This window comes from Octopus sinensis, linkage group LG2 (assembly GCF_006345805.1).
Source record: "Octopus sinensis linkage group LG2, ASM634580v1, whole genome shotgun sequence".
NCBI classification, from domain to species: Eukaryota; Metazoa; Mollusca; class Cephalopoda; order Octopoda; family Octopodidae; genus Octopus; species Octopus sinensis.
Genome location: NC_042998.1, coordinates 188,379,573 through 188,393,662, shown reverse-complemented (window position 1 = coordinate 188,393,662; position 14,090 = coordinate 188,379,573). Strand labels below are relative to the sequence as shown.

General features: G+C 34.7%; 1 protein-coding gene across 1 annotated transcript in view; it reads right to left on the bottom strand.

Annotated features, from left to right (window-relative positions):
• Window positions 1–14,090, bottom strand: part of LOC115229190 (proto-oncogene tyrosine-protein kinase receptor Ret) — a 280,998-nt gene that overhangs the window by 214,752 nt on the left and 52,156 nt on the right. Inside the window, exon 9 of the mRNA XM_029799591.2 lies at window positions 8,309–8,418. Within this exon, the coding sequence (XP_029655451.2) occupies window positions 8,309–8,418 (110 nt within the window). The remainder of the gene's footprint in view (window positions 1–8,308; window positions 8,419–14,090) is intronic.

Genomic DNA, 14,090 nt, shown 5'->3' with positions numbered 1-14,090 from the left:
ATATGTGTGCATTACTGTTCTGTTTTACATTTGAGAAATATTTTTCTAAGACACACACAATATGTATGTTTGCATGTGTGTGCATGTGTGTGCGTGTGTGTGTGTTATAAGCATACATGGTTTTTGTGTTTACATTTCTCTCTCTTTTATATATGTTTGTATTTATATGAGTGTGTGTATGCGTGCGTATGTGCGTTCTGGTTACATAATAAGAATGGAGTTTGAGTTTCTGGTAATTAGATATAAGCGGAAAATTGTGGGTGGTTTTGCAAGTTTCAGGTCAGAGGTAATTAAAATTAGTTGGTTATAAGATGAAGTAACCTCAAAAAGATTTTGTGTGGTGGTTAGCAATTCGTTTTTGTGTGGTGGGTACAGTAGATTGGGACTATGGCCTGGACATACTGACTTAGTAGAATTAAGACGATTGATTTGAAATAGCATTGTAAGGAGCACTCGCATTATAGAGCTATATTTAATCTAGAGACAGAACCAATGACCATGACCTTCGCAGATCTTACTTACTAAACTTACGAGACTGACGTAGCTGAAATGTGTAGGGTAATATTTAATAAAATAAAGCTGTAGGACAGTTTGACAGTAGGGGTTGGGCTACCATTCATTTAGAGACGAATTGAATTGCAGACTGACATGGAATATCGAGATGCAGTGTTATGGGTGAAGTGTAGGCATAAAACAGTGTGGTGTCTGTCACAGAATACAAAAACTTGTAGAAGGCGTAGGAGTCAGTAAATATGTGTGTCTAACTGTGTGCGTGTGTGTGTGTTTGGGTGAGTGTGTGTGTGAGTGAGTGCGTATGTATACATAAAAGACATAATGATTACATCGAATAAAAAGTCCGAATTGGATAATGTTCTTGTTTTCTAGCTGATAATGTTGTTAGTGATTTTTACTGTTGCTGTTATCATTTTCACTTAGTATGTTTTTAATGCGAGGGCGTTCTGTTATTGTTATCTGAGAGCACCTGCGGCTGTGAAAGTATTATTACTACTATCAGCAGCAGTTGCTACTATAGTAGTAGTAGTAGTAGTAGTAGTAGTAGTTAGTAGTAGTAGTGGTGGTGGTAGTGGTGGTGGTGGTGGTCGTCGTCGTCGTCGTCGTCGTCGTGATCGTGGTGGTGGTGGTTTAGTAGTAGTAGTAGTAGTAGTAGTAGTAGTGGTGGTAGTGGTGGTAGTCGTCGTGGTCGTCGTGGTGATCGTGGTGGTGGTGGTGGTGGTAGTAGTAGTAGTAGTAGTAGTAGTAGTAGTAGTAGTAGTAGCTGTTGTTGTTACAGTAGTGACAGCAGCGCAAGATGCAGTTTATAAGGCATGCTGGATTTAATGTCTCGTATAAAAACATTTGAATGTAAAACCTGACATCGTATCATTCTCACACTGTCTTTCAGTCGAAGCACACACAATATCTTTGCATCATTAGCTTGTAGTATAATTGCTTCAGATCCAGATCATTTGTTTTCAATCGGTTAAACTTCACGAAAAGACAAACACTGATACTAGACCCACAGGAAATTTTGAAATGTACCTTCTGTTCTTACTAAATATTTCATAGAAAGGAGTACAGGGAGCTGAGGTCTATTGAACTAGTTCATATAGTTCAGATTATACAATACTGGATATAGGTCAGTAATGATAACTTAGCTCGCAAAGTACTAGACTGGACGCAGTACTATTTATACATTCAGCAAAGTTACATAGTATTAGATCGAGCCAATATTTCATTGAGTTAGATAAACTGTACTATTATCGTATTTAGTATTTCGCTGCCAGGGTTGCAGTAGTTTGATGTCATTACCATAGAATACCCATACCATAACCACTAAGTTATTTCCCCACACTTAAAGAAGAAAAACCGATGGGAATTCAGTCGAGATTAGGTTGAATTACCCCAAACCAGATAAGAGTTTGTGATATTATGTTAGTGCAAATACTCCAGTATCCTAAAGAACACAAACTATTTTCCCATTCATTTTTTTTTCTTATCTAGCCTTATCTCTTTCAAATTTAATTCAAGCACACAATATGTGGCTAATTTGTATTACGGGAAATAATAGATTATTTGCATATAATAATAAAAATATAACGCCCAGCATTGCCAGTACGATGCAGAAGTAAACAACACCAGTATAAGTACTAAATATTGTAGATTTTCAGTGTCTTTCGAAGATACGACTAAGCACATAACCGAATGACTTTTTTTCTTTTCTTTTTATTAAACACTTTTCGTTAGAAATAAATCTATGCTAATGTGTAATATGTTTCTTTAATATGTATTTTTCTCTAGGTATAATAACGAACATTTCATGCAAATTAACAAGTGTTGTTGTTGTTGTTGTTTATGCCTAAAGTCACTTCTGATCGAGCAGAGCTACAGCCTCCAAGTTGTATTAAACACACATCAATTATTATAGATATTCATGTTACCTTTTAGTCGAGGACCATAGCGCACAATCCGAAATACAATGGGTATTTGCATTGGATTTCAGATATGGCTGTGTGGTTAACAAACTTGCTTTGCAGCCACGTAGTTCGGGTTCAGTCCCACCGCGATGGTCCCGTGGGCGTCTTCTATTATAACACTAGGACGTCCAATGCCTTGTGAGTCAATTTCTTAGATGGAAACTGTATAAAAAACCGTCGTATATGTGTATGCTTGGGTCTTTATGTCATTTTTTTTACCCACACCACTGCAACACACACAGCTTGACAACCGGTGTTGGTTTGCTTACGTCCCCCAGACTTAACAGTTAAAGAAAATGATAGAATAAGTACCCAACTTTAAAGAAATTAGAGCTGGATCGATTTGCTCGACTAAAATATCTTCCAGGCGGTGTCCCAACATAGCCGCAGCCCAATGACTGAAACATGTAAAAGATAAATCTGTACTCTACAATACCCACTTTATTTCTGAACGCCTACATTCATAGTTTTCTAGGTTGGGACCACTTTGTTCTTTTAGATAATTCATCCACAACATTATCCAATGGTCTACTCTTGTTCTTTTAACAGAGTGTGATTTGAAGATGATCTGGCAGTTATTTCTGGCAACTTGAGTGACTACATAGAGGTTGCACCGTTTAGCTCGACTGAACAGTGGCCGCAACAGAACAAAATGATCTCGGTCAGAGTGAGAAGTATGCTGTACAAGTTATTGTTAGTGTCAATACTAACAGAGTACTTGGGATTAATGAGAGAATCAATGTTGCAGTACATCAATGTAAATGTATCCTTTTATATTCGTCTGGGCAAAGCGCGAGATATAAAGATTTTAGGGCAATATTCTAGCAGTGTCCCGGGTTGTTTGTCATGTCCTTTGCAGTTCTAGATAGTCTTTCATTTGTTTCGTTGTACGCATAGCCTGTGTTCGACCTATAATTGAGTGTGGTCTGTATTAACCAATAATGATGTAAGATGTGCTTTGTGATTTTGTCGTTTACTGTGGTTTGGTGCAGACCTAGCTATGGCTGACATAATCCACGACGGGTCTAATATATTATTTGTACATCATTATCGTTATATTTTTCTATTGGTTAAGTCTGGTACGTCTTAGTGCTCTAGATACACTTGGACGACGTTCATTATAGTCTACATATGTACTGCGTATGAGTGGGGTTCCTATATATTAACTACTAGTATTTTGGTATTTCTTTGTGTATGGTATGTTTATGGGCATGGATATGATGGTTGGTTGTATTTGAAGATTGCTAGTATTTTTGGTAACAAAAGAGATTACTATTATTACTATTGTTTTTTCCTTGTTTCTTCGCCCCTGATTGAGCATACCTATGATCAAAGGCATTCCATTTTGTCAGCGCATCCTTCTTTTCTGGGGGGAAATATTGTTTTTGTACATAGCAGTACCTTGATATAAGAGAAAACAAATGCTTGCGTTATTTCTTTAGTAGACGTTTAAGATTTGGGATATAAGTGGGGAACGTGAAATGAAGTTAAAAACTTTAATGATATCGCTTGCAATTATAATAGTACATATGTGTGTTATGTCGTTATTGACCTTATTGAATATATGCCAAGGTATTCTGTGTAAATTTCATAAATACTGTAGTGGTCCATCCAGTTTAGTAGGCTTTAATTCCGTGATTTGGAGACAGGAGTGTGTTAGTTAGTAGCACAGGGGATGAGTCAACTAAATTGTCTAAGTGTGTATATGGAAGCGTGATAGATTTCCGTTATCGTACTTCAAATTTTGCATGAACGTCTTAAAGTCGGACAAATATATTCATATTGGGTTGGCAACTAAGTTCCCACTGTTTTTTTTATTTTGTAATTTATTGCGTTTTTAAATTTATCTATTTTTTTCGAGAATTCTATTTCTTAATCATTTTGGAATCTATTTTGTTTTGTTTTGTTTTGTTCTAGTTAATTTTAGTTAATTTTTGTTTATTTTCAGATCATTAAAATGGAATGTCAAGTTAAGAAAAACGAGCATTTTCGACATCTTTTTGCTTTTAATCAAGGTTCTAAGGCCGTAAAAGCTGCTTGAGACATTTGTGCTGTGTATTGAGAGGGACCTATAACTGAAAGATCCGCTCGTGGTTGGTATGCCAAGTCCAAAAATGGAAATTTTGACCTCAAAGACGCACCTCGTTCTGGCCGTCCAGTTGAGTTCAATGAAGGGCGATTAAACCAACTTTTGAACGAAAATTCTCATCAAACGACAAGGGAACTAACAGAGAAAATGGAATGCTCCCACACTGCTATAAAGAAGCATCTTCACTCGATGGGAAATGTTCAGAAGTATGGGGCATGGGTTCCGCATGCTTTAAGTGACAACAACAAAAATCAACGAGACACAATCTCCGCTGGTTTCCTTGCTCGTCACCGCTGAACTCATGGACACAAGCAACGATTTCTTTACCGAATCGTTACTGGCGACGAAAAATGGTGCCTGTACATCAATATGAAGCAGCGTAAGGAATGGCTTAGCCCCGGTAAACAAGCGACACCGCGCGTGAAACAAGATCATCCGCGTAAAACGATGTTGTTACGTGTGGTGAGACTGGGAAAGGATTATCGATTACGATTGCTTGAACGGAACCAAACGGTCAACGTGGAACTCTATGCTCAAACGATGGAACGACTCAACACGACTATTCAAGAGAAAAGACCTAATCGGCAGCATGGAGTTCTTCTGCTGCACTGCAACGCCCGCCCTCATATAGCCAATATGACCAAGGAAGCCATTCAAACGCATGGCTGGGAAGTGCTGCTACACCCGCCGTACTCCTGATTTGGCACCAACGGATTTCCACCTCTTTCGATCTCTTTCAAATGCTATACGCGAAATTTCGTTCAATACTGATGCAGAATTGAGAGCTTGGTTGGATCAATTTTTCGAGTTGAAATCGGGTGATTTCTACCAACGAGGTATTGAAAATCTTGTTGAACGTTGGGAAGAAGTTGTAAGCAACAAGGGTGAATACATTATTGATTAATTAGTTTTGTTTTTTTTTAAATTTTAATTTTAAAAAATTGGCGGGAACTTAGTTGCCAACCCAATATTATCCAGTTATGTATTTTAAAACGGTAAAGGGAAATTCGAAGTAGCATCCCGACTGTGATGTAACAGATACTAAGACATGATAGCTACCGTTTGAAAACTAGTCGAACAACAGGTGGATACATGTGCGTGTGTGTGCACCACGCATGCATGCGAGTGTGTGTGTAAGTATGAGAGGGAATGGCCGAGTGGTTAGTGAGTTGCACTCACGACCGCGAGATCATGGTTTCAATTCCTGGACCGGGTGTTGCATTGCTTTATCTTGCAAAACACTAAGTCTCACGTTGATCCGCGATCACTTCGATACCTAACGTGTGGCACACCGTGCAACTGTTCAGGTAACGCACGATTTTAAGGAGGAAGTGAGCTAGAAATGTACTGCACACATTTGATCTCTATAGACAAATTAGTTTTCAGCAAGAAATTGCAGAACTGTCTTTCTCTAACTACCTACACACATACACACACTCCCCCCCTTTCTCTCTGTTTCTCTCTTGCACCACACGCACACACATTATAATGAAAACAGTTCTAGGCAATACGTACCTAAAAGTACTAAACATTTATGATTCTTTTATTTGATAATTTTATTCTTATGATCAATTGTATATATATATATATATATACCAACCATGTGGTTGGTATGCGTAGGAGTGGCTGTGTGGTAAGTAGCTTGCTTATCAACCACATGGTTCCGGGTTCAGTCTCACTGCGTGGCATCTTGGGCAAGTGTCTTCTACTATAGCCTCGGGCCGACCAAAGACTTATGAGTGGATTTGGTGGACGGAAACTGAAAGAAGCCCGTCGTATATATGTATGTATATATATATATGTGTGTTTGTGTGTGTATGTTTGTGTGTCTGTGTTTGTCCCCCAGCATCGCTTGACAACCGATGCTGCTGTGTTTACGTCCCCGTAACTTAGCGGTTCGGCAAAAGAGACCGATAGAATAAGTACTAGGCTTACAAAGAATAAGTCCTGGGGTCGATTTGCTCGACTAAAGGCAGTGCTCCAGCATGGCCACAGTCAAATGACTGAAACAAGTAAAAGAGTAAAGAGTATATTACAGGACAACGTATCATAATCTGGCAAAGTACGGAACAAAAATGTTTTTACTTAAAATATTGCAGCTAAGGATAAAATTTCAAATAAAATATTTAGATGTAGAAAATATTAGCTTTTCTTAAAACTAATACGATTATTACAAATTTTTTACTTCTATTTGTTATTACTTGTTACTTCCATTAAAAATTTTAAATAACTCAAAATATTTTTTGCGCTTTAAAATAATTCATTTCTTTAATTATTAATTAATGATTAGAATTTTAAAAATAGGCTATAAAAAATAATAATAGTACATAATTAGTAAAATAAATAGAATAATACAAAAGTTTGTTATCTATTGCAGTAAAATCTACCTATAACAAGAAAATTCACCGTAAAATTTGCTTGAGTTATTGCCTAAGTTATTGTCAAGTCTTCACATTTTTGGTCTTGACTCAATGCCTACTTTTTACAGAATGAATTTGCCTACCATATATACTATTCTACTTTGCATAAAACTTTAGGTATATTAGTACTTCTTGCTTTCATATTTTAAGTATTCTAGTGTGTCAATATTTTAAAAAGATGATGGTACCTTTTTTAATTAAAATGTTACTTCGTAAATAACAATCAAATAAGTCAAATTTTATACTTAGCTGCAATATTTTAAGTTAAACTTTTCTTGTTTTGTACTTTACCAGATGTAATAAGTTGTCCTGAACTTTTCCAAGTGTAATAACTTGTCCTGTAATTTTCCAGGTTTATAATCTTCAGAATATTATTTCTCTTGCTCACATTTTTCCATGTAAAATATGTTTATTCCAGACTATGCTATTATACTAATTGATAATCTATCAATGTGTTAATTAGCGGTGTCATTGGTAATTTTTTCCTTACCTCAATGACGCCGGTGACATAGATTAAAAGTCTCCTTATAGAACTATATTCATAAAAAGTATAGAATTATATTATCACCCTCAAATTTGAGAAACAAACACTCATAACTTTTTTGTTTTAAAATTTCATTGCATGAGTTTGATACCAAGAAATTCCTCGAATTGAGCTCTATCATTTAAGTTTAATTAAAATATGGTTTGTTTTTAAAATAAAAAGTTAATTGTACTCAAATCCAATTTTTTGCTTTACTTATATGTTTTCAAGATATTTCACCTCACAACTTTTCTGTTACAAATTTTCGTTGCATTGAAACAATACTATGAAATTCTTCATGCTTTCTTTTATCATTGAAGCTAAGATAAATATATTTTTCGTTTAAAATGAAAACTTTTTAGATCTAAACTTGATTGGTAGCATAACTTACTCTCCTATAACGTTGTTACAAATGTTGATGTAAACTTTTTTTATGTCAAAATATAGCTAGGTACCAGTGCTCTTCAAAAATGTTAACAGTTTTTAATTTGGTTAAGAACTGAATTAGCGGCAAGCTCTGAAAAATGGTGCGTGTAAATTGCGGCCTTAATATAAGTTGAATCAACTACCGTAGATGAATGATATATATATATATGCTTCGTTATATTTCCAATCAACATAGTTGAAATGCATGAGAGAAAGAGATTAGAAATTAGGTGAATATATTTAGAATATGTATAAATGTAACTATATGTGGTCAACAAAATATATATTTCTTGTGGAAAATACTTATATGAGTAAAAAAGGTATACTATCAATATGCAAATAAGGAGTATTGAACTTTGTCAAACATATTACTTACTGTGCCTTCGATATTAGATTCAATTCCACGAATATAGTTCTTGTCTTTGAATAGAATATCAACCGAATAGAATGTGTAGTTAGCTAATGCTGATGTGCTCCAATTTAAAGCTATAGTAAATAAAGAACATTGTAGACAATATAATGTACGCATACATGGTTGACAGTTTACAAATTTACGCATAAACAGAAGATTATTACAGGCGTATATATCATTAGATGCAAATACATGAATACATACATGCATACATACGTGTGTATTTGTGAGTGTGTGTGTGTGTATAATTGTTGGCCAGCGGTTGAATACAGGCACTTGCTGGATTTATATATCAGCACCGTTACCTTTAACACTACAAGTTGAAATATCGGTCATTCGTGGTTGACTATGTTTAGATTCGCCTGATGACCTAGAAACAGTATTAAATAGTGTTTGAGCGAAACAAATGTCGCAAATTTAAGCTCCATTCATCTGTTTATTATTATATTTGCGTCACACGATGAGTTCGCCCAGCAATCGGATCAATGATAAATAACGGGAATTGAGTACGCAACAACAGTATCCACTTCTGTATAACGGTTTCTACGAAGAGGGATTATTTCGACATTTGTTTGGTGTTCTTTTAGCCAATCGATTGCGTTTTACGCGTTGATGTTCCTCGATTCCAAACGAATCCTCTCAACTAATACACACACACACACACACACACACACACACACAAACAAACACATATATATATATGTATGTATGTGTGTAGGTATGTATTTGTGTATATGTGCGTGTGTGTGCGCGCGTTTAAAGCGGGGGAAGAATAGTGTATCTCGAAATAAAGTGTATGAATATTGTGTTGGAAAACTTTTTGTAAGAGAAAAAATCGACAGTGGCCCGTTAACAATATGTGTGTGTGTGTGTGTGTGTGTGTGTGTGCGTACGTGTGTATACATAAAAGACATACTGATTACAGCCAGCTAGAGACGCCGTTTCCTGGGGCTAAATAACAGTAGTATTCGTCTCAACCGGGATTGCCACATTTTGTTATTTTGTTGGCAAATAATCTTTACTCTAGAGTAATGTTACTGAATGTCTCTCGTTGGGAGATTTAGAAACAATAATGTTTATATATATATATAAACATAATTAAGGGATTAGCAAAAAGTTGCTTCACCATATAACGAAAATTTAGAAGTAGCAGTCAAAACTATTAATTCTTCTATTACAATATATCTTCACAGACAGCAATACTCGTAACTCACATAGGTAAAAATGAAGAAAAAATAATGAAACTAACCAGTCTTCGATTAATCATGTACGCGTTTCGGGATTAGAATTGTAAAATCCATTTCCTTCTTCTGCATGATATTTCAAGATTATAAATTTGAAAATGCTAACCTAACCTTTTGAACACTCGACCAAGTGACATCGAACGTAACATAAGATAAATAGCATTTCCGAATTTATATAGACGAGTAATTCCGCATCCCTTCCTCCAGTTCACCATGTGCGTCACAAGATAGTACCGCAGAAAAAACTGCAGTTTGCTATCAGGGAATGAAATTATCATTATAGATATAGGGTAAAGAATTATTAATTTAATAATTAATAAATTTTACCAAGTAGCTTCGGTATGGAAAAAAAACTTATACAAAAAGTTTTTTTTTTATAATTATAAACATAATTAAGGGATTTTTGCCTATATGAGTTACGAGTATTGCTGTCTGTGGAGATATATTGTAGTAGAAGAATTAGCAGATTTGACTGATATTTCTAAATTTTCGGTATGTGGTGAAGCAACTTTTTGCTAATCCTTTAATTATGTTTATAATTATAAAAAAATCCTTTTTGCATAAGTTTTTTTGCCATACCGAAGCTACTTGGTAAAATTTATAAATTATCAAATTAATAATTCTTTGCCCTATAATGATATATGATATGTGTGTGTGTGTGTGTGTGTGTGTGTGTGTGTGTGTGTGTGTGTGTGTGTGTATGTGTGTGTGTGAGAATGTATTTAGATCTTCAGGGTCAGTAAAGCTGAGATAAAATTCCCTCATACCAAAATATTTCGAATTTATTGGCTCATTTCTTAGATTCGATATTCGAACATCTTATTCAAAATTATTTCTTCTTTTTGCTTGATCAATGTTTATTTTCATCTAGTAAAAGGAAATATTTGTGAATATAGAAATCTAAGACATGACCAATGCACACCCTTCGTTTACAAAAATATAAATGACGTAGGGGAAAATCTGCTTCTACTGTTGATGGACTTACAATCAGAAAAATCTAAAACTGACTGGATCGTTAGCAGACCGGATAAAATTCCTAGCGGCTTTTTGTCCTTATGTTCTGAGTTCAAATTCTGCCGAGTTCGACTTCGCCTTACATCCTTCTGGGGTTGATAAAAAAAGTACCAGTTGAAGACAGGATTTGATTTCATCAACTTACCACCTCCCTCGAGATTGCTGGCCTTGTGCCAAAATTTGAAACTAATACATTGCTTGTATCAATTATTGTACATAAAGTTTATTTATTCTGAATAAATGTATTAAACTTTTAACCGTCTGTTGAAACTCTCCAAACATATTATTCAACAAATTTTAAGAGGAAGCAATCCCATGAAAATTAGTTAGTCTAGTTCATTCTAGAATATCCAGAATACGAAATTAATAGTGGAAAATTCTTTGATATGTGAAAAAGTATTGAGTTCTTACTCTAATTAATTCATGACAATTTGCACAAATAACAATTTTATAATCTCCGTTTCAATCACTACATCACATATTCTTTTAGATATGAAGCTAATAAATAGCTTATGAAATATAATAAATCATAGCGTATAAATGAACTCTATTTCTTTTTACAATAAACCAACGAACATACATTCATTTACATGAAAGAAAACACAATATAACACATACATATTCATAAAATAAAGAGGCATAACATATATATGACTTTAAAAAACATAGCCGAACACAAGATACGGCGAAGGCATTTAAAAATGAATGATTATCAAAAATATTTCATCTTGCTGACATTTAATAAATATCACTAGTTATAAAAAGGACGAATGTAGGGGCATTGGTGATTTGACTTTATCTTGAAAGGGATCTAAAGGACAATAAGTATATCAGTGGTCTTTAAATATCTTCCAAAAGTACTTGAAACAGGCCAACATCATTAGCATTATATGCCTATAGCTTTTGAAGCCGAAAGTATAGCTACGATTGCTTGTTATTTTTCAATATCCTTTTGCTCAGTAGCACAGCTTTAGATATATTTCCCATATTGTCTATAACATATCTCTTGAGATATCGTGCAATACACATCTTCTGTATAATTAACCAAAAATTATTCATATATATGTCTGAAGAATTCCTGACGAATTATAAGTAACATAAAGTAGCTGTGTTATTTACTAAATTTACACAAATAATAGAGCATGGGGAAAACAATTAAAGTCTATTTACTGGATGGAAGAACAGACATTCAGATAATATAATTCACAATATCTCTTGTTGCACATCTTACAGCAACTATGGCACAAACATCTTCACAAAATGCTCACAGATACTTAGAAAAATAAAATTACATCAAATCGTCATATTAATCAAAAGAAAACAATTAGACATATCATTGGAATATCTACAATAGAATAATAACATGTTTGTTCATTCTGATACATTCAGGTATCTATCGTTCATTTTTTTTATTATATTAAACTAAAAGTTCATCTACTCCTCCCAGTTAGGTTTCTTTGTAGTACAAATACGCTAAAAACAATGAAGATTTTCATAAAGATTGCCTGAATGCAAATATATAGGCGCAGGAGTGGCTGTGTGGTAAGTAGCTTGTTTACCGACCACGGGGTTCCGGGTTCAGTCCCACCGCGTGGCACCTTGGGCAAGTGTCTTCTACTATAGCCTCGGGCCGACCAAAGCCTTGTGAGTGGATTTGGTAGACGGAAACTGAAAGAAGACCGTCGTATATATGTATATATATATATATATATATATATATATATATATATATATATATATATGCGTGTGTGTGTTTGTGTGTCTATGTTTGTCCCCCTAGCATTGCTTGACAACCGATGCTGGTGTATTTATGTTCCCGTTACTTAGCGGTTCGGCAAAAGAGACCGATAGAATAAGTACTGGGCTTACAAAAGAATAAGTCCCGGGGTTGAGTTGCTCGATTAAAGGCGGTGCTCCAGCATGGCCGCAGTCAAATGACTGAAACAAGTAAAATAGTAAAGAGTAAAGAGTATACCAAGAGTTTTATGGTAATATTTCGGCGGCGAGCTGGCAGAATCGTTAGCACGCCAGGCAAAATGTTTTGCGGCATTTCGTCTACCTTTATGTTTTGAGTTCAAATTCCGCCGAGGTCGACTTTGCCTTTCATCCTTTCCGGGGTCGATTAGAAATACAAAAAAAAAAACGATTGAGCTCTGGGAGTCTATGTTATCGACTTACCTACTTCCACAAACTAGCTGGCCTTGTGCCAAAATTTGAAACCTATATTTCGGCTTACAAGTTATATATTGTTTAAATTAAAATTGTCTACTTACAAGTTACATATTGTTTGAATTAAAATACTTTCTAAATGTAATTATAACAATATATAATAAAAATTAATCTTTTAAATGCTATACTACGAAATTCCCAGACTTTTAATCTTGTTTCATGTTTAGAGGCTTACACCAAGGTACGATCGTTTCCATCTCTGATTATCATTATTATCTTATTATTATCTTATTCTGAAATCTATAACAGAACTTTAGATTGGATTCAAACTTGAATTTTCACTTTTAAACAATAATGCTTTAATGAGAGGAATGAGAGAAAGAGGGAGAGAGAGAGACGAATAGAGAAACAGACAGACAGATAAGGATATAGACAGATAGACAGACAGACATATACAAACAGCCTGACGGACAAATAGATAGATAGAGAGAGAGAGACAGAGAGAGAGAGACAGACAGACAGACACACACACACACACACACACACACACACATGGACGGACGAGCAAACTGATTGATGAATGAATGATTGATAGACTGATTCATTGAAATTTATTTTTGATATTTATTTTAATATGAAAAACGAAGCCAATTTTTAGTGATATTTCAAAGACACTGACAACATTTTCCTTATAAAAATAAAGTTGATACAACACTTAAATGTACTAAATATTCTTTCAGTTTAGTTGATAGACTTTTGTGTGTTTTTACATGAAGCACGTACACACATATTTATTGATATGTAGCTTCGAATAAAAACAATTGACTGATAGACACAAGTATGAATATCCCTATATACACATGCATATGTGTATATATTTATATGCACTCAAACGTTCTCAGTTACATGTGTCAGAGACGAAAAATAATCGTAAAGATGAGTCAGCAAAAAGATATGGAGGATTTTCTGTGCGTATGCAAGATGGCTTACAAGTCTTTCACGAAAATGAGAATAGCAACAATTGTAAAGAAATCTCGCAAGAGTAATCAGATGTATTTGATGTGAGTGAATTAGCTATGATGTGAACTGAGGTCGCATCGTGGCGTTATTAATAGTGGCAGTAGTGGTGATTCAGGAAAGATAAGGATGTTACGTATCTGCTATCAATGTAATTTCTCTTGTTAAGATCATAAGAAACATCAACATATAATAAACATTCCTTGGAATATGAATGTAACTGAATGCATGTTAATAGAATTATGATACTGCAGCGTTTGATTAAATGCTGTGCGGTTACCTCTGGTTCCAACAAGGAGGAA